The sequence below is a fragment of the Heteronotia binoei genome, chromosome 3 (genome assembly GCF_032191835.1).
Source record: "Heteronotia binoei isolate CCM8104 ecotype False Entrance Well chromosome 3, APGP_CSIRO_Hbin_v1, whole genome shotgun sequence".
In the NCBI taxonomy this organism is placed as follows: Eukaryota; Metazoa; Chordata; class Lepidosauria; order Squamata; family Gekkonidae; genus Heteronotia; species Heteronotia binoei.
In genome coordinates, this window is record NC_083225.1 from 53,366,301 (window position 1) to 53,394,300 (window position 28,000).

The 28,000-nt window shown below is 42.0% G+C and overlaps 1 protein-coding gene across 1 annotated transcript; it reads right to left on the reverse strand.

Moving 5' to 3' along the window:
• Positions 1-27,568, reverse strand: LOC132568212 (interleukin-1 receptor type 1-like). Its single transcript, XM_060233800.1, has 12 exons — positions 27,416-27,568; positions 24,749-24,860; positions 20,091-20,151; positions 18,938-19,157; positions 16,598-16,775; positions 15,107-15,275; positions 12,444-12,506; positions 12,220-12,340; positions 11,139-11,284; positions 7,652-7,795; positions 2,209-2,373; positions 1-1,184 (listed from the first exon to the last, which is right to left on the reverse strand). Exons 2-12 carry the CDS (start codon positions 24,755-24,757, stop codon positions 793-795), a joined length of 1,668 nt encoding a protein of 555 aa, XP_060089783.1. The 5' UTR covers positions 24,758-24,860; positions 27,416-27,568; the 3' UTR covers positions 1-792.
• Between the last annotated feature and the right edge of the window lie 432 nt (positions 27,569-28,000).

The window sequence follows — 28,000 nt, forward strand, 5'->3', positions numbered from 1 at the left end:
TTCATAAGAACAGTTTTATTATGCTATTTATAGCAATCATATAATTATAAAAAGTATACAATTCTTACAAATGAGTTTATTGCAGATCTCTGCCATAAAAATAAAGCATGTACAGGTACTGCTCATTGCAAAGTGCCCATAACTGAATTAAATGTTTAACTATTTGAATGCTGTGCAGATTTCTTAAGTTTTTAAAAATCCCATCCCAATTAATGTCTGAATCAGTCTCACAATTTAGGTCAGGATTAAAAATTACAGTTTTAACATTTCAGAAAAATATGAAACAAACCCTTATTGCTTTGCATTCACATTTTGGCTAGGCAATCCATCTGGATAACAAGTTACAGTGTTCTATTTCTCCTTGGGAGATACTACAGTAATATGCACAGAATACAGAATTGTTATTTTTAAAGGATGAACAAACAAGGCCATGAAGAGTGAAACAGCTACAAACAGCAACTGCTTTATTCAAGCCCTTGTGTCTTTTTTTCTTGTTAAAACATTTAAAGATGTACATAAGCTGAAAAAGTTCCTTCATATTTCTTTCTTTTAGCTGTAGAGTAATACTCTTATATAAAGCAGCAGCTGTTTCCTTTTTCCTCTCAACCATCCACATGATAGTTCCCATGGTAGGTCCAAAACTTCAGGTGCATGGCTGAACACAGACTACTGGGGACAATTCCAACCTCAAAGACGCCATATGCATTGGTATAATTCAGCACACCCATAAGCACCTTGGCACCATTCACTAGAAAAGGCATAGGTAGACAATGCAGTTCAGCAGTAGCCTTGTCATCCTTCTGATATCCAAGAAGCTGTAAGAGTCACTGGGAGCAAGTGATGGTCCAACAAAGGTGAACTTTGTCTAACCGGCATTTGATACCGCACATTTTTCCAGAACTTTGTAGTTGCTAACTGAGATTGCTCTGAAAAATCTCCTTTCCATACAAGTACTCCATGTTTTTGTTTCAAATACTTTATAGATTCCGGCATGTTGGCATAGTCTTTTATTTTGTCCAGCAAAATCAATATGACTTTAATTTCATCCCCAATAAGAGCATTGTGCATAGCTATTTGTTGTTCAGCAGTACCTCTCTGCATTTGGTTGGAATAGGAATCTGGTACTAACACAATGATCACTCTTCTACTTAATCTGATAGCTTCATCGACAACACTGATCACAGCTGTGGAGACAAGGAAAGGTAGCATACATGAAAAAATGAAATCTCTTTCTGAAATGTTTACAACCAACTTTTAAAAATAGATTTCAGTATTATGATTGTTTTGCAAAGAAAACGTTTAATTCAGAGATGACCTACTAGTCATTTTACAGCCAGCCTTCATTTTCTCTACTTCCCTTAAGAATGTACCACTTCTCCCTTGGCTTATTCTAAAAGGGGATGAGGCATGATTAATTTTCCACTAGATGTCTGCCTGGTGAGAAACAGCACATCCTATGCTGCTGTTACACCTTGCCAGTGACACTTCTTGAGGAATTTCACTTGGCAAATAACACTGGCCAGCCCCGAAGGGCTGAAAAAATGGTACTCTGCTTCTCAAAAACTAAATACCCAGCACATGGGCTGCTGAGTTCAAAATCAGAGCATCTCACTTTTCCAGGGGGCAAAGCCATGCAGGGTTAAAGCCCCGCCACTCCCCCCCGCCCCAATCATGGCATCATTCCAGAACAGCCTGGAAAACACACAAGATGACAGAGAACAGCCCAAGGGAGCCTGAGACTAAAACTCAGTACAGGAAGAGGAGTAGACACAAGAAGATACAGCAAAAAGTAATATGCACAGAATATATGTTTGACTTCACATGCTTAGGCTTGACATGATGTTGGAAGATCCAACAAAAGAGCAACCACAACTGCATGTATGCTTAGATAAAGGGGATGTTGAACTAGGCCTCATCTCCTCTTTCATATGAAACTGATTTACCCTGCCTTCAAAGGTCATTAGCAGCTCAGTATAAGGAGGTGGGAGAGATCATAGGTATCTTATTTTCTGTTTTACCTCCCTTAGTTTGTGTTAACACCACCATAGTAGAAGTCAAAAACATACTGGCAAAGCCATGCAGGGTTAAAGCCCCGCCAATCCCCACCCCCCAATCATGGCACCATCCCAGAACAGCCTCCCCCACCCCCTTCTACTTCTCTTCAACAACTTGCCAAATATTTTACTGACTGTAAATGTGTGTACATACCTTGCCCTGGTAAATCATCCCTGCCACATATAAAGAGATTATATCCACACTGTTTTTCCAGAACTTCAGGCAGCACTTTCAGGACAAAGATATCAGATGAATACATGCAGTTTGCTACATCTGAGGGGCATAGCACAAATGCATCATAAAGCTTTCCATCTGAAACTAGAAAGAAGTAGTAATCTGTAAGTACAAAAGATTCTTCTTTGTCATGACTGATTCAAGGTTGTTTCATGCATGGACATAGCATCAAATGACAACTTAAAATGTAACTGAAACCCATTGAAGAGCAAATAAGAAAACTTTCCCTGGCCCCAATGGCAATGCAACTACGGTACTTTTTTCCCCAAGACAGAAGACGCATTCAGCCAAGAGTCATCTAGGGAGAAATCAAGTGATACAGGCATGTGTGAATCAGCTCTTTCGTATGAGGGGAAACAGAACATAAATATTCTCATACTTATCACGAGAGAAACATTCCTGTAAATCCACCATGAATCAATCTTCTGCTGTTCTGTTATCGCTAAGATTCTTATCAACCTCCCATCCCAAGTAACTTTTTAAAATTGCCCTGAGTTTAACAAATCCTTCAAAAGTTTAGCAGTGGTAGCTGCTAAAACCTGGTAATGAGTTTAGACATGTCTGAAGATTCAACTCATAAGCAGTTTTAAAAAGAAAAATTTTCCAAATCTTTAAACTAACCCTGAAGAGTACAAATGGAAAATGGTCACTCAGTTTGTTTACACTCCTCTTTTGTGCAATTTGTTTAAAGAAAGCAAACTCATGCTTTTTATATATCTTGCTAGGAAAACATAGATGACATACATGCATTAAACACTATTTAAACAATCATATGCACAATTCCCAGTCTCTCTTTTTAAAAACACAATACAATTTATAGGAAAGTGCCCAGATCATGTGTCTTTGTAAGTAAGTACTTAGAGAGAGAAAACAACATTCGCAGTAATTTTGAATTGTCAGGCTCCCACAAGGAGATCAGTCATCAAAGGCATATAGAGAAACAACATCTAGAAGGACAGTTAGTATGCTGCAGTCAGAACACTATAGAGTCTTGTGGTATCTTAAAGACAAATGAACTCACTGAAACATAAGCTTTCATGAGCCAGAGCACCAGATGCAAAAGGCATCAGATTCAGTTGACAGAAAGATTTCTACTCAAAGCTACAAACAGCAGAAGGCTTAGAAGAGTTAGTTTTTATATCCCACTTTTCTCTGCCCTAAGGAGCCTCAAAGCGCTTACAATTGCCCTCCCTTCCTCTCCTCACATCAGTCACCTTGTGAGGCAGGTCGGGCTGAGAGATTCTGAGAGAACTGTGACTGGCCCAAGGTCACCCAGTAGGCTTCTTGTGAAGGTGGGTTCTGATTTGGACTAGCCCAAGGGAGGAATGTCTGGAATAGTTGTGATGGCTTCCACGAGGAATCATCCAATTTACTTACTATTTATTCCCCAAATGCCTGTGTGGTTCTATTCATTTGCTTGATTTATAGCCTGCTATTCTTCACTGAGGAGCTCCATGGCACAGAGTAGTAAGCGGCAGTACTGCAGTCCAAGCTCTGCTCACGACCTGAGTTTGATCCCAGTGGAAGCTGGGTTCAGATAGCCGGTTCAAGGTTGACTCAGCCTTCCATACTTCCAAGGTCAGTACAATGAGTACCCAGTTTGCTGAGGGTAAAGCATAGATGACTGGGGAAGGCAATGGCAAACCACCCCATAACAAAAAGTCTGCCAAGAAAATGCCATGATATGACATCACCCCACAGGTTACTAATGATTCTGTGCTTGCACAGGGGTCTACCTTTACCTTTTAACCTTTTTTAACAGAGAATCAATATTATAGGCCATCTAGTTACTTATAATCCCCCAAATTTAATATTTTATATTGCTGTTTCAATAGTCCAGCATTCAATAGCATTCAATTATGGAGCCGAAGTGGCTCCATAACCAGCTTTCTAAAGACTTGAGAAATAAAAAGACTCCTTTAGGAATTAGAAGGAGGGCCTTATAACCAAGGATGAATATAAACAAATCACCAGTGCTTGTAGAGAAAAAGTTAGGAAAACTAAAGCTCAGTATGAGCTTAGGCTGGCCAAAGATGCTAAAAACAACAAAAAAGGGTTCTTTTCTTATGTTCAGAGTAAGAAAAAGATCAAGGACATGGTAGGCCCATTGCGAGGGCAAGAAAGTGAAATTGTAACAGGTAATGCAGAGAGGGTGGAACTGCTCAATTCCTACTTTTCCTCAGTCTTCTCTTCTGAGGGAAACGGTGCTCAACATGGCGAAAACAGAACACATAAGGAGGGTATGAAGTTCCAACCTAGGATCAGCATAGGGGTATTACATAAACACCTAGTGTCTTTAAATGAAACTAAGTCCTCAGGGCCAGATGAACTGAATCAAAGGGTTTTAAAAGAGCTTGCAGATGTAATTTCTGAGCTCTGGCTATTATTTTTGAGAATTCTTGGAGAACAGGAGAGGTGCCGGAAGATTGGAGGCAGGTGAATGTTGTCCCCATCTTCAAGAAGGGGAAAAAAGACGATCCGGGTAACTACCGACCCGTCAGCTTGACGTCTATACCTGGAAATGTTTTAGAATAAATCATCAAACAGTCAGTCCTGGAACATTTAGAAAGAATGGATGTGATTACTAAGAGCCAGTATGGTTTTCTCAAGAACAAGTCATGTCAGACTAACCTGATCTCTTTTTTTGAGAAAGTGACTACCTTGCTGGATCAGGGGAATGCTGTAGACATTGTTTATCTTGATTTCAGTAAGGCTTTTGATAAGGTTCCACATGCTATCCTTGTTGACAAGTTGATAAAATGTGGTTTGGATCCTATTACCATTAGGTACATCTGTAACTGGTTGACAGATCGCAGCCAAAGAGTGGTTGTGAATGGTTCCTCATCTTCTTGGAGAGGAGTGACAAGTGGAGTGCCTCAAGGAGACCCCCATGGTTATAGGATGGGGGAGACTTGTTTTAGCAGTAGCATGTCGAAAAGGATCTAGGGGTCTTAGTGGATCATACGCTGAACATGAGTCAATAGTGTGATGCGATGGCTAAAAAGGCAAATGCAATTTTGGGCTGTATCAACAGAAGTATAGTGATCACGTGATGTGATGGTATCGCTTTACACTGCTCTGGTAAGACCTCACCTGGAGTATTGTGCTCAGTTTTGGGCACATTTTAAGAAGGATATAGACAAGCTGGAACGGGTCCAGAGGAGGGCAACGAAGATGGTGAGAGGTCTGGAGACCAAGTCCTATGAGGAAAGGTTGAAGGAGCTGGGGATGTTTAGCCTGGAGAGGAGGCGGCTGAGAGGTGATATGATCACCATCTTTAAGTACTTGGAGGGCTGTCATATAGAGGATGGTGTTGAATTGTTTTCTGTGGTCCTGGAAGGTAGGGGTTGCAATTAAATCAAAAGAGTTTCCGGCTCAACATAAGGAAGAACTTCCTGACCGTTAGAGCGATTCCTCAATGGAACAGGCTTCCTCGGGAGGTGATGGGTTCTCCTTCCTTGGAGGTTTTTAAACAGAGGCTAGATGGCCATCTGACAGCAATGAAGATCCTGTGAATTTAGGGGGAGGTGTTTGTGAGTTTCCTGCATTGTGCAGGGGTTGGACTAGATGACTTTAGAGGTCCCTTCCAACTCTATGATTCTAAGCATTTTCCTGCTATTCCCTCTGTTGCTGTTATATGTTCAATCAAGATTAAAGCTCCAACACCATTTCCTTCACTGAGTACTATTTGAAATGCTCTTATAAGGTATTGCCCAAATTTGTGCCCACACCAGCTCAACAAAAGATCTCCTGATCTGAAATTTTTTAGGTGTACTTGCAGGAGAGTACTCCCCAGTATTTCAAGTAACAATTACATTGGTCAAATTCAGCAATCTCTGTGTAAGAGGATAAATGGACTAGACATTCAACTAGATATTCTTACAACTCAGGAAGACACAGACAGACTAGACATTCAACACTCAGAAAGCAATGGGACAGCATTTATACTTTCCTGCACCTCCGTCATAAGAGATTAGAGATTATGTCTAGTCTGAGAGGATGACTGACTGAACCATTTGCGCTCTGCAATATAAGGTAACACACATTGACCTGGGAAACTAGGGTCCTCATGATCTCTCTTTGTAATGGCTCTTCACTCCCCACTGTGTCTTTCTGCTGTTTATAGCTTTGGGAATACATCTCTCTCTGCCCACTCAATGTACACTTTGTGCATCTGACAAAGTGAGCTCCAAGTCATAAAGGTAATGCCACAATAAATAAATCTTTAAGATTCAGCAAGACGCATATTTGAGGGGAGCAAGAAGGACATACCAAAAACAACAGTTTTTGCTCCTCAACACAAGTAAATAACTATAAGTTAAAGGGTTTGAAAACAGGCCCGTAGCCACGGTGGGTCCCGGGGGGGAACAGCCCCTCCACCCAACCCCCATTTCCACCTGTGTGGCCCCTCCTTTTCCCACTGCTCTCCCTGCAGCCCCGTTTTTGCTGCCGTTGCCACTCTCCCCAGGCTCTTCCCACCCCATTCCTGCCTTCCCCACAGCTGTTTTTGCTGCCGCCGCTCTCCCCAGGCTTTTCCCAGCCTCCCCCGCTCTCTCTGCAGCCCCTTTTTCACCACCGCCACTCTCCTTGGGCTCTTCCCTGCCTCCCAAGCTCTCCCCGTAGCCCCGTTTTTGCCGCCGCCACTTTCCCCCGGGCTCTTCCCTGCCTCCCAAGCTCTCCCCGCAGCCCCGTTTTCACTGCCACCGCTCTCCCCGGGCTCTTCCCTGCCTCCCCCACAGCCCCGTTTTCACTGCTGCTGCCCTCCGTGGGCTCTTCCCTGCCTCCCAAGCTCTCCCCACAGCCCCGTTTTCACCACCACTGCTCACCTCAGGCTCTTCCCTGCCTCTCCCACTCTCCTTGCAGCCCCGTTTTTGCCACTGCCGCTCTCCCTAGACTCTTCCCTGCCTCCCAAGCTCTCCCCGCAGCCCCGTTTTCAACGCTGCTGCTCTCCCTGGGCTCTTCCCTGCCTCCTAAGCTCTCCCTGCAGCCCCGTTTTCGTCATTGCCACTCTCCCCAGGCTCTTCCCGCACTGCCCACAGCCCTGTTTTCGCCGCTGCCGCTCTCCCCAGGCTCTTCTTCCCACCCCCAAGAGCGTGAGAGAGAGAGAGCTGGGGCCTGGAGGCTGGCTGCTGGCAGAAGCAGCCAAGACTCCACGGCACCCCCACCCAAAAGTTTATGTCCTGGGTCCCCACACCCAAAAATTTCTGGCTACGAGGCTGCTTTAAAAGGGGTTCCATCTGACAGGATAAAGGCAGGAAGAGTCCCTTGTGGCTGCAATCATTCTTGCCATTAGCAATCGTAGCTATGCTTACTTCAACCACTAGATGGTGTGAATTTACTGAAATTAAAAACTTTGCCATACCTTCTTTCCTGAAGAGAGGCCAACAAGACTGTCGATACCAAAGCACAATGTCAACTATGAAAATTTTGTAAGTAAGAACTGCAGCCAGGATAACAAGAATGGATGAAGCCAGTCCTCCAATCAAATAACCCTGAATATTTTTAGCTGTTTGGGCAAAGGAAGTAAGATTAGTTGGATGGCATAAAAATTATGAATTGTGATCAAATAAATGCATCATACTGCTATTATTTCGCAACAGCAATTAGAGGTGACAGTTAAATCCCATTCACTCAAACTTCACAACTGAATATGGCTGCCTCCCCTCTCCATCAGGCTGGTAACTGGATCAACTGAAACCACAGATCCTGTGAGGTAAATACTTTTTTAGGAGCCATGAACAAGCACTTCAGGATGCTACAATTTAGGAGTCAAGGGAAAAGTAATCCCTGATTTACTAGAGATTCTCTGCTATCCAAAAGGTACTGAATCAGAGAATTTTTTCTGAAGGTCCCAGGTCCAGTTTTCCACAAATTTCCTACATGATGCCCATTTAGTATCACATCAAAATGTCACAAATGTGATACCCTCTAACTAATGTCACAAAGTCTCACATGTGAGCCTAAAGTTTGACATTTTAAGTATCATATTAGAAAATAAACTAAATCACATTAGAGATTTGTACTGAATCATTGCGGGTACTTTACCCGAGATACATGAATTACAAAACTGTACCCAGGGCCTTCAGGAAAAGAACTGTACAATCCATGCCTCACAAACACTGGGGATCCTTTAAAAGAAAAACTATGGGGCACTTCCTGTGAGAACCATAAACTGGAGGAATGCTTACTCAGTGGAGAAGGAAGAGGAGAAGGAGAAGAGTTGGTTTTATACACTGCCCTTCACAACCCAAAGGAGTCTCAGAGCAGCTTACAATCCCCTTCCCTTCCTCCCCCCCACAACAACCCTCAGAAGTAGCTGGGGCTGAGAGAGCTGTGACTAACCCAAGGCCACTCAGCTGCATGTGGAGGAGTGGGGAATCAAACCCAATTCTCCAGATTAGAATCTGTAGCTCTGTACCAAACTGGCTCTCTTCTTCCATAAGTGTAAATCACTGACATGGGGAGGGGAGGTGTTAATGGGGAAATGTTTGCTGAATATGGTATAATACTGTATTGCCAAATTTAAAACATCATAACTGAGATTTCTATTGGCAGCAAAAAAATGCCATATATTTAATGTACAAACACACTGCATTTAAACAGAAGCAAGAAAAGAGCTCTCTCATGATGCCAGTTCCAGTATGTGGAGGGAGTGTGTGCCAAAGCAAATATTCAGTAACCTGTACTCGAAGTACAATTTTTGGGTGCTGTTCAAGTGACAGAAAGGAATGAACAGCATCCACAGGGGTTTTGTTTTTTCCTCCAAACTCATGCCATTCACACATTCTACAGCCAGGAGCAGGCTATGACAGATTGCTGGTTACGAAGCAATTCATTTGTGACGTGCTTAGACTGACTAATGCAGCTATCAGGTAACCTGTTCCCATCAGCCTCTTTGTCATGGATGACTGATATGCCCACAACTACCTCCACAGTAAAGAAAAACTGTCTTCAGTGTGCTTCCAGAAAACCACATTTGTTTATGGAAAAGTTTAACTTTGAATATGGAAGCAGCTGAAGCCACCAACAATCTATGAACAGAAAAATTAAGATAAAAGGGAATGTGACTGATGATCTGTCAAGGCTTGCCCTAGCCCATCCTGCATCTAAGAAGAAGAATTATCAAACCAAAAGCAGCTCCCCACTATGCCTGAAGCTTTAGGTACTCCAGAAGCTACAGGACAGACTAGCCTCTTCCTCTGCAGCAGCAGGGTTTCATTAAAGTTCCCTTGGAACCAACAGACTAGGACCCCACTCCTGAATAGACCTGCCTGCCTCCCTCCTGCAATGTTGGAGTCTGCCCCCCAGGATCAGAGAAGGCAGAGAGGCCAAAGCTGAAGCCTGAAACAAGTGAAGGACTGCATGCTTGCCAGCTTGGGACCTGCCCAGTGCCCACCTCCAGTCTCTCTCTCAGGAGGAAGATGCAAGCTCTTTGGATCTTGGCAGGATGAAAGACTTAACCTTAGATCTTTACAAGATCGGAGCCTGGGGTCTTGGTTACAGGAGAGACTCTCAGTTCCCTATATAGTCTTGCACTTTAGTGTCAACCTTTGCTGCTTCAATATCTCCTTTCAACATTCCTACTCTCGACAGTAGTTTATTACTACATAAATTCCATTACTCCAGGCCCTGCCTATTTCCTGTGGACATTCCTAGCTCCTTCTTGACCACTGGATCCTGCCCTGATATTTCTTTCTCACCCTTAAGCTTTGGTGCTCACCTTGTCAGTTACCAAATGGGACAGAACCATGTCCTTTTTGCACCTGGGCTTACAGCACCATAGACACTATCCACCCTTATATCTTCATAATTCTAAACTGTTTATCCATCATTAACTATATCTCATTCCATAAATTCTGACCTTCATTTCCAAGGATTCGTGTCCATAAGCCAACATGAACACCATTTTACACCAATACAGCACATGTTCACTGAATGTGATTCTCAATACAAAGGGAGGCAAACACTGCTCTCCCATCTACCAGTTCTATCAGTGGGAAACACTGTCAAGTCACAGCCAGCTTATGGTGATGCTGTAGCGTTTTCAAGGCAAGAGACATTCAGATGTGGCTGCCCATTGCTTGCCTCTAAAATGAGTATTATGAAACACTAATTTTCAAATCTGTCCTGAGTCTCAAGGAAAAAGCAGACTATAAACAAAGTAAATAAGTAAAGCATTCTCACACCCATCTGTTTAATTTAAAGATGATTGCATAGGATTTCAGCATTTGTTCTCCCCCTAAATTCTGGGAATTTCAACAGAAATCTTATCTGTTAGATTTCAGTCATGTTTACTACTTAGTATAATAGTGAAAATGGCAACACTACTGTAACTACTATTACTATACCACTAATACACTACTATGTGATAATGTCAACAGCATGAAAATATTCCAAACAGAAGCTCTCTGTTCTGTTTAAGATAAGCTGGATGAGGTCTAAGTGGCCCAAGAGCAGAAACAAACTGCAGAGCAAAAGGTAAACAGAGTTGAGTCAACTGGACTGCAATTTCATAGGTATAGAAGCAAGTTTCCAAGGCCAGACTGATTCATTATGATATTAAAGCCATGATACTCAGGTGACTGAAAGATCTAACGCAACAGACTTTACATGCAAATCCACTGGGAAAAGATGTATGCAATAATCGCAGTGAAAAAGGAACCTCCATACATGTTGCCAACTCCAAAGTGTTTAATTGGTCCTTGCAAAATGTTACAAAAAACTCCTTAGCTGCTTATCTCTTAGCATGCTATGCCACTTTTATATGTGACTGCAATTATGTGTTACCCATCATGGACTCTGATAATCATTTCATTACTAATGGATCAAAAAATCAGAAAGATACTTACTTGGACGTTGTAGCATGATATACGTGGCCGCTCCTTCAAACGTAGGGGTCCATACAAAACATAGAAATGTCATGTAATCTTCATTTTCCACTACAGAGATATTGAATTTTGCTCCTACTATCCATTTTCCAGAAAGAGATAAATGACTATTGTTAAAAAAGAAAAATCAAGAGAGATATAAGAAGTTATATTTGTGAGAAACTACAGGAAACTATACATAAGAACCAGGCCCGGTGCTAAGGGTTCTGCCACCACAATGTCCATCCCAAATCTATTGTCCACCCACCACTGAGCGCTGCCAACTTGCCCGGTTCATGAATTTTAGAAAAGGAAGGTACCTAGAAAGCTGAACATTTAGATCAATAAAGATAGGGAATGTTTATGTTTCAGTTCTTGGGGAAACAAACTTCAACTCTTTTCTGTCCATAGAGAGGCTTCAATATCCCTTCTATGAGTGATCCATTAATCCTAATATTCCAATTTAAAGTAAAGATTCAATCAGTTTCAAAGAAAAGCCAACTTAATAAAGGCACTCCATCAGACAGGAATCTTTTTCCAGGGGCCCATCTGAAAGGATGACAGAAGTGCTTAGAATGTTGTTAACAGTGATCGTCGTGAAAAGGGATCTAGTGACCTTGACCATGGCTACATTTTCTGTCCAACTAAGCTTATGGGTGGGGGGGGGGGCAGCCTGCATTGGTCTCCCTTGCAGGACTGCTGTTTTTTACCCCAAGTAGAGCCAGGTGGGGGTTCTCCTTTTCTCCCTCCTGGGTTTTGTTGTAAAGAGAGTGGTGGCAGACTACAAAGAGGGCTGTGTGCTAGACCAGCCTGTGTTTCCTGGAATAGTTCCCTGGCTGGGCTGGGCAACAGAGCCTGAGAACAGAGGGGGCCAGGAAGCAGATGGGAATCCCTTCCATGACCTCCCCACATGGAGGTGCTAAATTCCAAGGGCAACCTTGAGAGTGAGAATAAACAAGGGGGGTGCTGGGGGTGAGTCATGACAGTGATTGAGCAGATTTAATCCAGAATACCCTAAAATTACTCTGTCAAAGACCAACAGAAATTCCATTTTAGTACTCACCTATACATTTTCACTTTCAGTTTCTTGTCAAGATCTTCAACATCTGTTCCATTAACTTCCCAGGCTATAAATATCTCCTGTGTTTCTCCAGAGGCGTTACACTCTATGAGAACTTCAGATCCTATAAACAAGAAGAAAATATTGCAAATGAGTATATAGAAAGTTTGGAAAACTTACATAGCACTTTGCAAAAAAAGGTTTTGAGTATTAAGAAAACTGCTTACCAAGTTCTACTTCAATTGAATTATTTTTGGGATAAATAATTTCTGGTAATTTCTTTGGAGAGTCTAGCAAAGGAAAACAACACACCAAAACATTATTCCATAGTCTACTGTACTAGTACATTTTAAATTCTTGAAATTAATTCTGTTACTTTACTGATAAACATAACTAATTTGCACCTGATGAAGAAAGTCCTGACTCATGTTAAAAGTCAATTATGATGGAATAAATTTTGTTACTTGTTAAGGTACCTCTTGACAGTTTGGTGTAGTAGTTAAGTGTCTGGACTCTTATCTGGGAGAACCGGGTTTGATTCCCCACCCCTCCACCTGCACCTACTAGAATGGCCTTGGGTCAGCCATAGCTCTGGCAGAGGTTGAACTTGAAAAGGGCAGCTACTGTGAGAGCCCTCTCAGCCCCACCCACCTCACAGGGTGTCTGTTGTGGGGGGAGAAGATATGAGAGATTGTAAGCCGCTCTGAGTCTCTGATTCAGAGAGAAAAAAAAAAGGAAAGGGAAAGGTCCCCTGTGCAAGCACCAGTCATTTCCGACTCTGGGGTGACGTTCTCACAACGTCTTCATGGCAGACTTTTTATGGGATGGTTTGCCATTGCCTTCCCCAGTCATCTACACTTTCCCCCAAGCAAGGTGGGTACTCATTTTGCCGACCTCAGAAGGATGGAAAACTGAGTCAACCTCGAGCTGGCTACCTGAAAACCCAGCGTCCACTGGGGATTGAACTCAGGTCATGAGCAGAGCTTAGGACTGCAATACTGCAGCTTTAACACTCTGCACCACGGGGCTCTTTTCAGAGAGAAGGGCGGGGTATAAATCTATAGTCGTCGTCTTCTTCTTGACTCCTGTTCTACTCTAATAAAAAATACTTAATGCACAGAGCATCATGGAAATAAAAAGTTAACCTATTAAGCACTTCAAAAAAGTGAAGCATTTTCACAGTGCAAGTACTTTTGACTAGTGCAGATACAACACTATAGTCTACACAACAATGGAGAAACAGTAATAGGAAGTGTGACCATACACACATTCTCCCATCTATCTCTCTAGGAGGATGGGCATTCTTCTTTCTGGGTCATACTGTTGTACTGGCAATGATATTGCGGCTAGGAAAAACTCAGTTTTCCCCTTAACCCAGGATTTGAAATCAGTTTCAGGTCACAAACGTCCTAGGGGACAGACAGAAATGAGAAGGAGATTGGATTTACACCCCCACCCTTTACACCCACCCTTTACTACCTGAAGGTGTCTCAGAGCAGCTTACAATCTCCTTTCCCTTCCCCTCCCCACAACACTGTGAGGTATATGAAGCTGAGAGATCTCTCCCATAACTGCTCTTGAGCAGAACAGCTCTGAGAGAACTTGTGACTGACTCAAAGTCACATCAGCGGTGCATGTGTAGGAGTGGGAAATCAAACCCAGTTCTCCCAGGTAAGCGTCCACACCTTTAACCACTACACCAAACTGACTTAACAGGTGTTAATTTATTTTTATCCTACCCTTTCTCCAAAGAGCACAGAGTGGTGTATATCATTCTAACTTCCACCATTTTGTTCTCACTTCAACTGAGAGTGGTGACTGGTTCACAGTTACCTAGGGAACTTCATGGCAAAGCAGGAATATGAAACTGGTCTCCCATTTCTTAGTCCAATAGTCAGTACGATACAAGTTATTGTCTATAGCCAAAGGCCATTACAATCTAACATAACATGACATAATTACAAACATCAGCATTAAAACAATCTAACCAAAAAGTACAAATCAAATAAAAACATTGCTCTCTTTATTTGTAGATCTAGCTGGTATTTTCTTGTCTACTAAAGCAAAGAGTGACACTGTGTAGGACACAAATGGAGCAGCATCTGAGAGAACAAAGAGCAGCTTCTCTGAATCTGAAAAAAAATTAAGCCCTTTAAAAGCACTGTGAGAAATTTCCTTCTCCATATAGAGAGGACAGGATACAATGTAGTGTGATAAAGGTAAAAAAGGTAGTCCCCTATACAAGCACCAGAAGTTTCCAACTCTGGGGTGACGTTGCATCACAATGTTTTCATGGCAGACTTTTTTATGGGGTGGTTTGCCATTTCCTTCCCCAGTCATCTACACTTTACCCCCAGCAAGCTGGGTACTCATTTTACCAACCTCAGAAGGATGGAAGGCTGAGTCAACCTTGAGCCAGCTACCTGAACCCAGCTTCTGCCAGGATCTATCTCAGGTCGTGAGCAGAGCTTGGACTGTAATACTGCAGCCTACCACTCTGCGCCATGGGGCTGTTAATGTAGTGTGATAGGTCCTCTGGATCTGGAGCTCTGCAAATGCAAAGATATGCAGCCAGCAGTATTTGGGGGTAACATCCAACTAGCAAAGCCATTGGCATGGTTTGAAACCGAACTGATGTAATGGCTATTCTGAGATTATGGGGTGGAGATATTAACCAGGCAGGAAGTTGTAACATGGTCCCCTTTAATCAGTTTGAACCATTGAGTGAATTTGGACTGGGAAGTTGACTGGCTATATCTACTGCAGCATCACATTTAAATACCCAGTACAAATATTGAAACCAGTTATGGGGATAGTTCTACGAGCATCATTTCCAGGATCACTACCAAACCCCCAAACCAAATATACACTGCAGAAACAAAACACATACCGTAAGTAATCAGATTAATGGCTCGTGAAACATTATACTGTTTTCCCATGTACATATATGTTGTCTGGCACACATAGATACCTTCGTCTGTTTCATTTACGTTATTGATTGAAAGGCTATATGCTAAAGCGTAAAATCTCTTGTCTTCAAATAATCCAGGACTGCATGCCTGAAACATAATTATTGTTCATATTATTAGAACAGCCAAGCAAACTCAACTCCTATACAGAGAATACACAAGAAAGAAGTGATATATAATGAACAGGAACAAACTCAATTCCTATAAAGAGAATACACAAGAAGGAAGCAATACATAATGAACAGAATTTATTCTCACAAGTTACAACAACTGATGGGCAGAACCAAGTAAGAATTTTACTGCCAAACAGAAATTGGTCTTATTGTCCAATTTGAACTTGTATTCTCATAGAGGTTTCCTACTTCTCCTATGGAAATTTGTGGAATCCCAAATATAGAACACTGATGGATCTGTCTATCCTTAGGTAATCTCTGGTCTATTTGAGGCATGTTGGGGGAAAATCTGCTAGTTCATGACAAGCATAACTCAGTTAACTTCTCTACTTCTCTCTCCCCTTAGCATGGCACACCAGAACAGAAGATAAAAGTGATTAAGAAGCCCAACTGCTGGGAAAGATATAAATCCCAGTTAGTGAAGGTGGTCAGATTTGGATCAATTGGAATCCGACTGATTGAACAGTCTTCAGTCTTGCTCAACACGTGAAGAGAGGATGGTGCATATGCTGCTGTTAATAAGTTTCCTATCTGAATTGATTCTCTGAGTAGATCATTAATGGTAATCACATTTTCCCTAATACTGTATAATTTTCATCATGTCATTTATCATTCAGTTTAACTATTTTTTAAAAATTGTAGGACAGTTTTTGCCTGCTTTGGGGGGAAATGCATACTATAAACGGGCATCACATTCAATAGGTAACTAGATCTTTTCCTAAGTGATTTTTGATACCCAAACAAGAAGCAGCACCTGGTAGAGAAGACTCTTTTGGGGGGAAATGAGATTATTTATTATTTACAACTTTTTTAAAAATTCTAAAAGATCAGCACTGTAGATAAAATAAGAACAAATATGAAACAATCCTTTGATATAAAATTTTAAAGTTGCTAGTAGTAAATTTTATCCATTTATGTAATATTGTTTCAATTCAAAAGTTTTGGTCAAATTTCATATATACCTTTGCATATGAAGAACCAATGGAATGACTGAGTTTTCCCATGGGTGCTAATGACACTAAACATTTAGTGGAGATAGCTATGTGTATTATTTTCACCGTATTTTGGTCATGATCAGTTTTTTTTAATCTACAAAATTTCTGCCCAATCAACCACCAACATTAAGAGTTCAAATAAACCATTATTTAAAAAATATTGCTTTTAATTGTTGATGTTAGCCTATATAGAAAACAACATTCAAAGTTTTATTTATCAGACAGACACACATATACACATTACCTTGGACCACTGCAAAACACGTGGACTGGTTTCACTTTCAAAGTACTCTACATAGGGACAAACCAAATTTCCATTGTTCTCTAAGGGTAGTTTTTGTGGATAGGCTGCATTTTTATTGTAACATAAACCATCATCATTCTCAAAAACCTGCAGTTCCTGGCTCGTTCTTTCTGAGTTTCTGTAAAGAGAAGAAAATTAGTGTAAGTCTACCACATTGGTACTTTAATAATTATGTAGTTCATACACACTAGTGATACCAACATCCTATCAAACATATTTAGAAGAAAAAAAGATAACCCAAAAAGATCTAGAATTGGACAAGGATTCCGTAGTGTAATAACTACATAACAGGGCAGAAGGAAATAGATAATAAAGAAATTAGAAAGGAAGAAGATGGGCTGGAAGTTCATTTCATATGGCTTGTAGAGTACCAGAAGGAATTCCACCAGGAACAAAATAGTGGAATCATTCCATGGGACATAAACATTTTTGACATTTGACATCCTACCCTGTCTTCAAGAAGTACAACACACTGATGTTCAGTATTTGAAAGAACAGGGATCTGAACCTAGGTCTCCTACATCAATTCCTAACGCTCTAGGTAGACAAGAATCCACACTGTTAAAGGTGATCTGCTTGAAAAAATGTAGGAATAATGGTCTCAGGGGCCAAAGTTTGTTTGGGGGCTTTTAAACTGACAGCTGTTCCCAAGCATATAGACATGGCAGTCCATATTGAAACAGCATTTATTTCCATCACATTGTGAACTAGAAGCATTCTTTGGATAATCTTACAACAATCATGTCTCTATGTTCAAAACCACAGACTATGAACATTTGCATGAGATAGAATGGTTCTGGCAGGAGTGGGTCATAGAATTAGAAACCCTATTATTCCATATTATTGCATTTATACTCACTCCTAATTGCATTATACTCATTCCCAATTTCATTCTGGGTCCAACTCAAGGTGGTGGTATTGATATTTAAATTCCTATACAGCTTGGGACCAACATACTTGAAGGACCACCTATGAATCTATGTGACCACCACTCTGGTTGTCTTTGGAAACTCTGCTTCCAGTGCCCCCACTATCTAAGGCTAGACAGAATGAAAGAGCCTTCTTGGTCATGGCCCCAAAACTTTGGAATTCTCTCCCCAGGGAAATTTGTCGCCTTATATTGTTGCCTTTGGACAGCAGGTGAAAGTGTTGTTGTTTGTTTGGGGGGGGGGGGGAGTTCTTTTGGCATTTTCCCCACTAACTCCTATTTATGAAGAGTTTCAGAGGGCAGCCATCTTGATCTGCAGTAGAACAACTTGATTCAACTCCAGTAGCATCTTAGAGTCCAACAAGACTTTTGGGGCATGAGCTTTCAAGAGTCAATGCTCCCTTTGTCAGATGCCTGACAAAAGGGGGCTTTCTCTCAAACACTTAAATCCTGAAAATCTCTTTGATCTTTAAGGTGCTACTAGACTTAAATCTAGCTGTTCTAACTTCTATTAGACCTCCTCCTTGTCTTGTTTTTGTGAGTCTATGTTTCGGGGGGTGGGGTTATATTATGTTTTATTTGATTGTTTTAAATGTATGTGTGTATACTTTTTAGTGCCTTTTAGTGCCTAAATTCTTTTTAGTGCCTGAAATGTTGTAACGTTTTGTTTTGATGTTTGCCGCCTTGGGAACCCTAAATTGGGTGGAAAGACAACATTAAAGTATTTAAATAAATAGATAAATTCTTCTGAGAAATGCCAAGGTATATACATCTACACAGAAAAATTATGAAGTTTGCCAACAGTATAGCCATTTACTCTCTTATTAGTCTTTTTGGTGGTAAGTACTGCAATGAACTATATTTATATTTGTAGGGTAGATGGTAAATCAGCAAGTCATTAAAGTGTTCATGATCGGCATGAAAAAGACTTCTGTGACTCGGTTGTACATAGTTATTATATTGTTATGTGATATTTTAGCTTGGTGTTGTGTTGTGTTGTACTGTTATCGATGTGTTGTGTTGTTGTTGTTGATTGGCCTAGAGCCGTATTAAACTGATTGATATTGATTGACTTCTGTGACTAAAAAAAATATAAAATTTAAATACATAACCCATTTTCCCATTAGCCTTGCTATTAGGAGTTGCACTGTGTTTAGGATGGAACTGTTTGATATTTATATTCTGCCAGAAGAGTCTTTTTTGACTTGAATGTGTCAAACTGGTCAATTCAAGATTTTGTTTTGCATATATGCTTTCCTATCACTATCTTGGAACTATCTTCCCTTCAGATATATCAGCAGATAGACCTGTAATAATGGATTTTCCAGTTTATTAACTTCACACAGACATACCCAATGTGACATTCATAAAATCCTGAATCTTCTATCTTGGCAGGGATAAGCCAAAGCAGGTTCCTTTGCTGATGTATCCTCAAGTAGCTATCTGCCATTAGTGGTATGACACTACCATTTCTGTACCAAGTCACATTGCTGTTAGGTTGCTGAGAAGATGAAAGTGGACAGCTGATAGCCGCAGCCTCTCCTACAGGCACAAGGACAACAAAGCGGGAACCTAAAAAAAATATAAGTAAGATTTACATATGCGTGTTTACAACTCTTCTTCTATTGATACTTCTAAAATATCTGGATAGATACAAAACCATTAAGCTAGCATACAATAACAGCAAATTCTCCTCAGTATTAGACAAATGTGGATTTGAGATTTGCTGTATTGTTCCTATGGTGGAAGGCTAATTACTCATCCTTACGGCTGCAAGCAAACCATTGTCTATTAAGCACTTTCACTGCCTATTAAGAATCAGAGAAATTTCTAGCAATCACAGGATAGTCAGCATAACTCAACCTTTCCATCATTTATTGCTCCTGATCTTCACAAATATCATCTTCCTAGCACTGTATTTTCAGCTGCAGCTGAACATTATACAGTGCAGATATACCTGTTCTCCTACCTGGGGACCCCAAATGGTATACATAGTTCTGTATTTTCTCCTAACAACAACCCTGTAAAGCAAAGAAGGCTGAGACAGTGTGGTCACTCAGCAAATTGCCATCATCATAATGGAGCCTGGTGGAATTTTAAAGGACTTGGAGGAATAAAAGCTCTCAAAACCTGTGGTGATCCCCTCCTCTCATTTTAATAGAAAAGGCAGGTAAAACAGTATCCTCTACTCAAAAACCACAGATTTATTTGACTACCTTAATGGTAAAGGAGAAAGGGGAACAGGACTGCTCAACAAACGCTTGCTCACTGCAGAGTCAAACGGTGGACTCGTGTTTAAATAAGCAACAGATGGAAATTTCACATAACACGCATGTATGAACCAGCTTCAGTCAATATACTAAAACAAAGAAACCAGCTTCTCACTGATATTTGTTAACCAACATGTACTGTTTCATAATATTTTTGAAAACTAAAACTACATGGTGATCATGTTCTACCCACACTGTATGTAAGCAAGCTGGCAAATATGCACATTTGACTTACTATTATGAAATGAATAGGCCAAAGAGATCCAGCATGCAAGCCACAACACAGAGATCATCTTCTGCCGGTAAAAAAATAGAAACGTGTTTGAATTTGCATTGCCTTGATTAAATTCTCTGCTTCAGTCAACATGTTCACAAAGCATATTTATTAGGAAAAAGGTATTACCAGGAAGGACCAGGTGTTACTGTACATTCAATTCGGAAAAAAACCAAACGAGTCCCACAAAAGTTACAAGCCTGGATTCTGAGTATGTTTTCCACGTACTCTGGGGAAGGAGCAATGTTTGCCAAGTACATATTTCCAATGTAGACCCCCAGTTCATTTCCTTCCCTTCTCTGGAGTTCTACCAACTTCTGAGAGGAGGATTTGAAGGGGCATGGCAAATGGGGCACTGGTAAGATGGTAACGTTCCCTTCCGTGACTATTGCTGTGCTCACACAGAGCATATGAAACAACCCACCTTTTACATTTTCCTAATACTTCAAAAGTTCCTTTTCAGTGACAAATTATAATATTTCATTTCAACCTCTTGTCTGAATGTAAAATTAGCTGTTGTTTTTTCAAAGGTGAATAACAGAAAAACTAATAGTTTGTTTTTGTTTATTTAAAAAAGCCCTTAAGGCCAAGGATACTGAACACATAGTATTTCCTCATTGAGAAGAAGTTATTTTCTATAGCACTAATACTGCATGCATTTTATCTTAAAACCCAAGGGCAGACATAGACACAGGGCTTTTTTTGAGCAGGAATGCACAGGAACGCAGTCCCAGCTGGCTTGGTGTCAGGGGGTGTGGCCTAATATGCAAATGAATCCCCACTGCGCTCTTTATACAAAAAGCCCTATGTGAAACAATGGTGACATCAGGCGGCATGGCCTAATATGCAAATGAGTTCCTGCTGGGCTCCTTCTATCAAAAAAGCCCTACATAGACCTATCTTCAGTGACCATACCATTCACTTATGAAGAGTGGGCAGTAACGTGAGGAGGCAGCTCACACTTTTAGAGGAAAAGTTTTTAAAAATAAAGACATTTCTAAAGAGTACCAGTGATATTAAGATAAAATTTAACAGCAGGTAATATTTCAATAACATATTGCCATACATCATAAGCGTGACAGTAATTGCAGACAGCATTGGCTGTTAGAATCCTTCTTGTTTTTTTTTTATTATATATATATATATATATATATATATATATATATATATATATATATATATATATATATATCTTTCCATTTAAGTGACATATACAGGAAAACATTAGTGTTGCAAGCTTCTGAATTTCCATTTTGAGCTTCATGGATTTCAGGCAAAGTGAGGACTGCATAAGTCAACATGGTTGCTAGAATGCTGGACAAAAGCCAGGAAGATCTGGCTTCAAATTCCAACCCATCCTTGACATTCACAGGGTAATCAGAGGGCCAGTCATTCTCTACCATCCTAAACCACTTCACGAGGTCACTGCCAAATCGGTCTCAAGGATTTGAAAACTTGCTGCTCATTAGGGCTTTTTTTGTAGAAAAAGCCCAGCAGGAACTCATTAGAATGCAAGGCCACGCCTCTGGCATCACCATCATTTGCATACTAGGCCATGCCTCTGGCATCACCATCATTGGCATACTAGGCCACACCTCTGACATCACCATCACTTGCGTACACATCTCTGACATCACCAAAAGCACTATAATGTCTTTTTTGAGGTGTGGTCACCACACCTCAAAAAAGATATTCTAGTACTGGAAAAAGTCCACAAATATATAGCCATATATATATATATAGCCATCAATGTTCCCTCTAAGCTGCAGAGTCTTATGAGCAAAAAATCTACTTTGTGAGCTACTGGTATTAAAGTTGTGAGCTACTGGCATTAAACTTGTGAGCTGCTGCATAAATTATTGTGCTCTGGAATCATCCTTCCTGAGCTAAAACAAAAATGTTTGAGCTGGAAGCTAAAAATCTGTGAGCTAGCTCACACTAACAGCTTAGAGGGAACACTGATAGCCATCCCAGAAAAAAACCCAAATTCCAACACACTACTCGATCACAAGAGCCAGCATGGTGTAGTGCAGGGGTGGCCAAACTTGCTTAAACTTAAGAGCTACATAGAATAAATGTCAGATGTTCAAGAGTCGCAAGGCATGAACATCAGATGTTTGAGAGCAGAAGGGAGGAATGAAAGAGAGGTGGAAAGAAAGCAACTTTACGTTTAAATGCATTTTCTAAGCTGCTGGCTGGCTTGGAGAAGTGATTTAAAGAGAGAAATGCCTTCTCCAAAATGGCTGACGGGGCAGTGAGGGTTCCAAGAGCCACACAATATAAGTGAAAGAGCCACATGTGGCTCCTGAGCCACAGTTTGACCACCCCTGGCGTAGTGCTTAAAGAAAGAAAGAGAAATAAAGCAAATAGAGAAAAAGACTGACTGACAGAAAGAGGGAGGGAGGGAGGGAGGGAGGGAGGGAGGGAAGGAAGGAAGGAAGGAAGGAAGGAAGGAAGGAAGGAAGGAAGGAAGGAAGGAAGGAAGGAAGGAAGGAAGGAAGGAAGGAAGGAAGGAAGGAAGGAAGGAAGGAAGGAAGGAAGGAAGGAAAGAGAGAGAGAGAGAGACAGGGGAAAAGACTGACAGAAAGAGAAAGAGAGAGAAGGAAAGAAGGAAGGAAGTATGGGGGTGGGAAATAAGGCAAACAGGGAAAAAGAAATATTGATAAAAAGACTTACAGAAAAACTGACAGAAAGGAAGGAAGACTGCGGGAGTGGAAAATAAAACAAAGAGAAAAAGAAAGACTGAAAGAAAAATGAATGAATGAAAGAGGGGGAGAGAGAAGAAAGAAAGGAAAGAAGGAAAGAATGATGGGGAGGTGGAAAATAAGGCAAACAGGGAAAAAGAAATACTGACAGAAAGAAAGACTGAAAGAAATACAAAGGGTGGAAGAGTAGGAAACAAAGCAAAAATAGACAGGGGAAAAGACAGAATGAATGAGAGAGAGAGAGAAATGGAAAGAAATTAAAAGAAACAGAAAGAAAGGGGGGAGAAGGGATGGGACCAACTCACCTTTAAAATTGCTTGCCACACAGCGAGGCAGGGCCTCCTAACCCCCACCAGGCCTGCGGAGCGTAGGGAAAAGCCACGGAGGAGCGGCAGGGCCCCCCCGGCCCCTGCTGGTCGGCGGAGCATGGGGAAAACGTGCAGAGGTGCTGTAGGGCCCCCCGACCCCCTCTGGGCAGCGGAGGGGAAAAGGCTGTGGAGGCACCACAGGGCTCCCTAACCCCCGCCAAGCTGGCGGAGGGTGGGAAAAAGCAGGGGCCCCAGACCCCCACCAGGCCAGCGGAGGGCTGGAAAAGGCCGCGAAGGTGCTGCAGAGCCCCCCAACCCCCCGCCAAGCCAGCGGAGGGCAGAAAAAGGCCGTGGAGGCACCGCAGGGCCCCGGACCCCCGCCAGGCCAGTGGAGGGCGAGGAAAATGCCAAGGAGGCACCACAGGGCCCCCTGACTCCTGCTGGCCAGCAGAGGATCGGGGGGGGGGGGAAGCCAGGCAAGTGCGGTTGGGTCCCCTGACCCCTGGCCAGCCGGGAAGCTGCCTGGGATGAGCCAGAACGCTGCCCGTGTCAGCCGGAACTGTGTTCCAGCTAAAAAAAAAGCCCAGCTGCTCATTATTTTTGCTGTACTGTTAATCTGCTTTTGTGGGTTTTTTTCCTGATGTATGCCAAGTTTACATTATTTTGATTTTCAAAATTTCCCTGACTTTAAATTAGGCACTCATTTTATTCAGCATGGAAACAAACAAACAAAGCTTTTTGCTTTTCTTTTTTCTTGAAGGGAAAGAGAAGGTGACTACAGAGGTTGATCTGGAGGCTACACTTCCAATGTTTTCCTGTATTGAATGTACAGCAAGGCATTGGAATTGCAGCCACCAGCCCAGCCCAGCCCCTGCAGTCAAAAACACAGGAGGAGTCCTCTAAATGTAAAATGTCCAGAAACTCTGAAGTCATTGGGTGTGTTTTTTTTTTCAGAAAAAGAGGAATTTTTTTTTGGGGGGGGGGGTTGAAATAGATACGACATTCTTTCCTATCAAACATAATTTCTTTCACAGAATGAACAACATAAAATGCATCACTTATAACTTAATCAGCATTTAAAATTATACCCTTTGGCATATTTCTGAAGTTTAAAAGCATAAATATCTTTACTATCTGTAAGAAAAATTACAAGCATAACCAATGCTTGCGAAAGATTTTCAAACTGATGATACTCTATGATACCACAATACATATATCTTTAATTTTTACCATCTGAGAACTGAAATGTATAAAAGAACAAAAATTAAAGGTAGAAATCAAATTCTGTAGTAAATTTTTTAAAAGTATATTGTTTGGACAGACACTCTCACAGAGTCTCAACAGGCAGGCCTGCCAACATGTTTAGCAATTAAGCTGAACTTTTGTTAACACTGAAGACATTGAACTCTTTGTGAATTATCATTAAACATATTATAGCATATTTGTTGCTGCCAAAATTATTTAAACTTTTAAAAATCTGTTTTAGGTTTGTTAGCTAAAAAGTTGTAAGATTCAACCAGTTTCTTTGCCTCTTGAAAGCAGAATACTAGAAAATGCTTCATTAACTTGAAGAGACTGTACATTAGATACTAGACCAGCTACTGACCTGTTCCATTCAGTTTTAAGAGAATTGTGCTGAAGATGTCAAAGTGCCTTGAGCATCAGTTGAGTTTCCTAATTTAGCTACTCATTCAGAGGCTGATCATCATTATAAATCCCTGGAAAGAAATGAAAGGTATTAAAAGCGAGGTACAATGAATTCCAAGCACTGTGCTAAGTATGCCATTAGCTGAGACACAAAGCAAGACAACAGGAAACAAAAGGTGATGCTGATTCAAGTTAAGTGAGATTTGCCACAAACGCTTTCAAGTCTACTAGAAAAAATATATTAGACCATTAGTAGCTAACCCATTGTTACCTGCCCTGAGCCCACTTGTAGGGAGGGAGGGTGGGTTAGAAATCAAAGATAATAAAATAAAAAAATAAATACTAGATACATCATCCTGGTATTCTTGGTGGTCTCCCTTCCTATACTGACCAGGGCCGACCCTGCTTAGCTTCCAAGCTCTGAAAATATCAAGCTAGCCTGGGTTATCCAGGCCAGGACATAAACACACAGTGATCTAAACTCCATGTGATGAATATTGGGGCAGAAGTAAATGGGACTAAGAAGGTGAAGGCTCTGAAAAGACAATTCCACACTAAAACCTTTAATCCTGGTCCAGCCCTGTCCCCAGACTGATTTTCTACACTAGAATCAAAGAATCATAAACTCATAGAGTTGGTTTCTATGATTCCATGATTCAAGTGTAGAATTTCAGTCTGCGGACAGGGCTGGACCAGGATTAAAAGTCTAGTGCAGAAACTTCTAGGGGATTTCCCCTGGACCCAAATAATTTTTCCCATTTTTTAAAAATTGGAAACTTTGGAGAACATTGGAGAGGGATACCCACAATGAAATAGTATCTATTCTGGAATAAGTGAGATGTTTTTAAAGGCAAGGATTGACTCATTTCAAAAGCATGATATGAGTATTTTAATGCAAAAATCTAAACTAAGACATTTTATAATGTTTAAATTTCATAAAAATATAGCACAATCACATGCAGTCAGTCTAGTCTATGGGGTTAACTCAGAATAACGCTGCACAGATTATGCCATTATTCTTGCCACAAAATTCTAGTTCATTTTCTTGCTGCAACAGACTAACACAGCTTTTTTGTTGTTCAGTTGCACAGTTGAGTCCAACTCTTTGTGACCCCATGGACAAAGTCACACAAGGCCCACCATCCTCTGAAGTTTGCTCAGATTTGTGTTAGTTACATCAGTAACCCTGTCCAGCCATCTCATCTTTTGCCATCCCCTTCTTCTTCTGCCTTCTGTCTTTCCCAGCATCAGGATCTTCTTCAGTGAGTGCTCCCTTCTCATTTGGTGGCCAAAGTATTTGAGTTTCAGCTTCAGCATCTGACCTTACAGGGAACAGTCAGGGTTGATTTCCCTTAGGACTGACTGATTTGATTTTCTTGCAGTTCAAGGGACTCTCAAGATTCTTCTCCAGCACCACAGCTTCTGTGCTCGGCCTTCCTTATGGTCCAACTCTCACAGCCATACATTACTACTAGGAATACCATTGCTTAGACTATACGGACTTTTGTTGGCAGGGTGATGTCTTTACTTTTTATTATACCGCCTAGGTTCGCCGTAGCTGTCCTCCCAAGGACACAGCTACCCTCCTGGAATTATTGTCAATCTACTTTCAAATTCTTGGGAATAAATGACACTGCTTCGAGTTAACACTGCCAGGCTGTCTTAAAACAAGAATCACTTCTACATCTGTAATTTGGGAGTTTTAAATCCTCAGTACCTCATGTTTCCCTATCCACTACAACAGATAAACCTTCTTGCTCAATTAGCCCCTTCTGTATAAGGCAATCAGGCATTACCAAGGAGGAGAATTTCAGGTCAGAAACAGAGGCTTGTGAAAGTGAGCACCAGATATCCCCTAGTTAGAGTTTGTTCAAACCCAGCACGAAGGCAGATTAGTTTCTAACAGCATTCACCTGAACTCTTCATAAATGCAAGAGGGTAGCCCGGTTGGTCTGAAGCAACAAAACAAAGTTTGAGCCCAGTGGCATCTGGGTAGAGGCCTTCGTGTGCATGCACACTTCTTCAGATACACTGAAACAAGACTCCCTCAACTATTACATATAGAGGGGGGCGGGGTTAGTTGCCAGAAAGGGCTAGTTGGAGTAAAGACGCATAAGTAACTGAGCAGAAAATATAGCTGTATTCCAAATACAGACTTGGAAGGAGTCTGTTTCTGGAGAACGCCGCGTTCCCCCTCTCTGTAGCTTCAGCGCAAGGAGAATTCTTCGACCGCCTGACTCCTCATCCTACCTTGCAGCCAGTCAAGACTATGAACTGGGGTGAGGCGAGGGGTCGCAGGCAACACAACTGGCTGGCGGTACATGCAGTGTCTCGGCATTTGGGGCTCTCTCGCAAGACAAAAAAGGAGTTCTTAAAGAAAAACTGAACCACGGAGCCTTCCTCGCCCGCGCGAAGCCTGCCTTGGCGTCGGCTCGTGCCCTGTTACGGGCAAGGGAGAGGCGCGTGAGTCATCCAGAGCCGGGAACCAGCCGCCCCGAAATGCTCTCCCCACCGGGACATACGGGGCTCCCGCTCCTCGAGCTGGAAGGACCCGTCGCCCTCCCCTTCCTCTGCAGTCGGTGTCCCCGGCGGGCAGCACCCCCGCGACAGTTCGCCAGCCTCTCACCTGCTCCTTCGGCGGTGCCTCCAGGTCTCGCCGCGGGCGCAATGGGAGTGCCGGTACCCGGTCCGTCCCCCGCCCGCTGCTTCGCCCGAAGCTCCGCCCCGCCGGCCTTTGTGGCGAAGGGGAGCGAGAGGAGAGGCGCTGAGTGGGTGGAGGAGGCCGGCTTCCCAGGGGCAAGGCAGGACTCGCGGAAGCGGCGGCTCTTGAGGAGGCCTGCCGCATTCACCCCATGGGGAATTGACACAGCCGGCCTTGGCCCCCTGGGAACGAACTCAACCGAGAGAGAGAATAAAACGTGTAATCGGGGCTTGAACCCGCTGGCGTCGCTGGCCGTTCATATACAACCTTCTCCTCTTTCCTCAGGACCCGAGCTCGTTCCGGTCTGGAGACTGGAATCCATGCAGAGCGCTCACGATGTCCTTCATCCGGATGCCAACAGGGGTGTCATCTGAGCTCGACTTCCCTCTATACCTGCTGGAACTCCAGCCCTCTTCTACTTCGGAGGGAGGGAGGGATAGAGTCTTCTGACATTGTCTTATTATAGCTTATTCTGAAAAGTTGTTTTTAAAAAGATTGGATTTGTTTTCT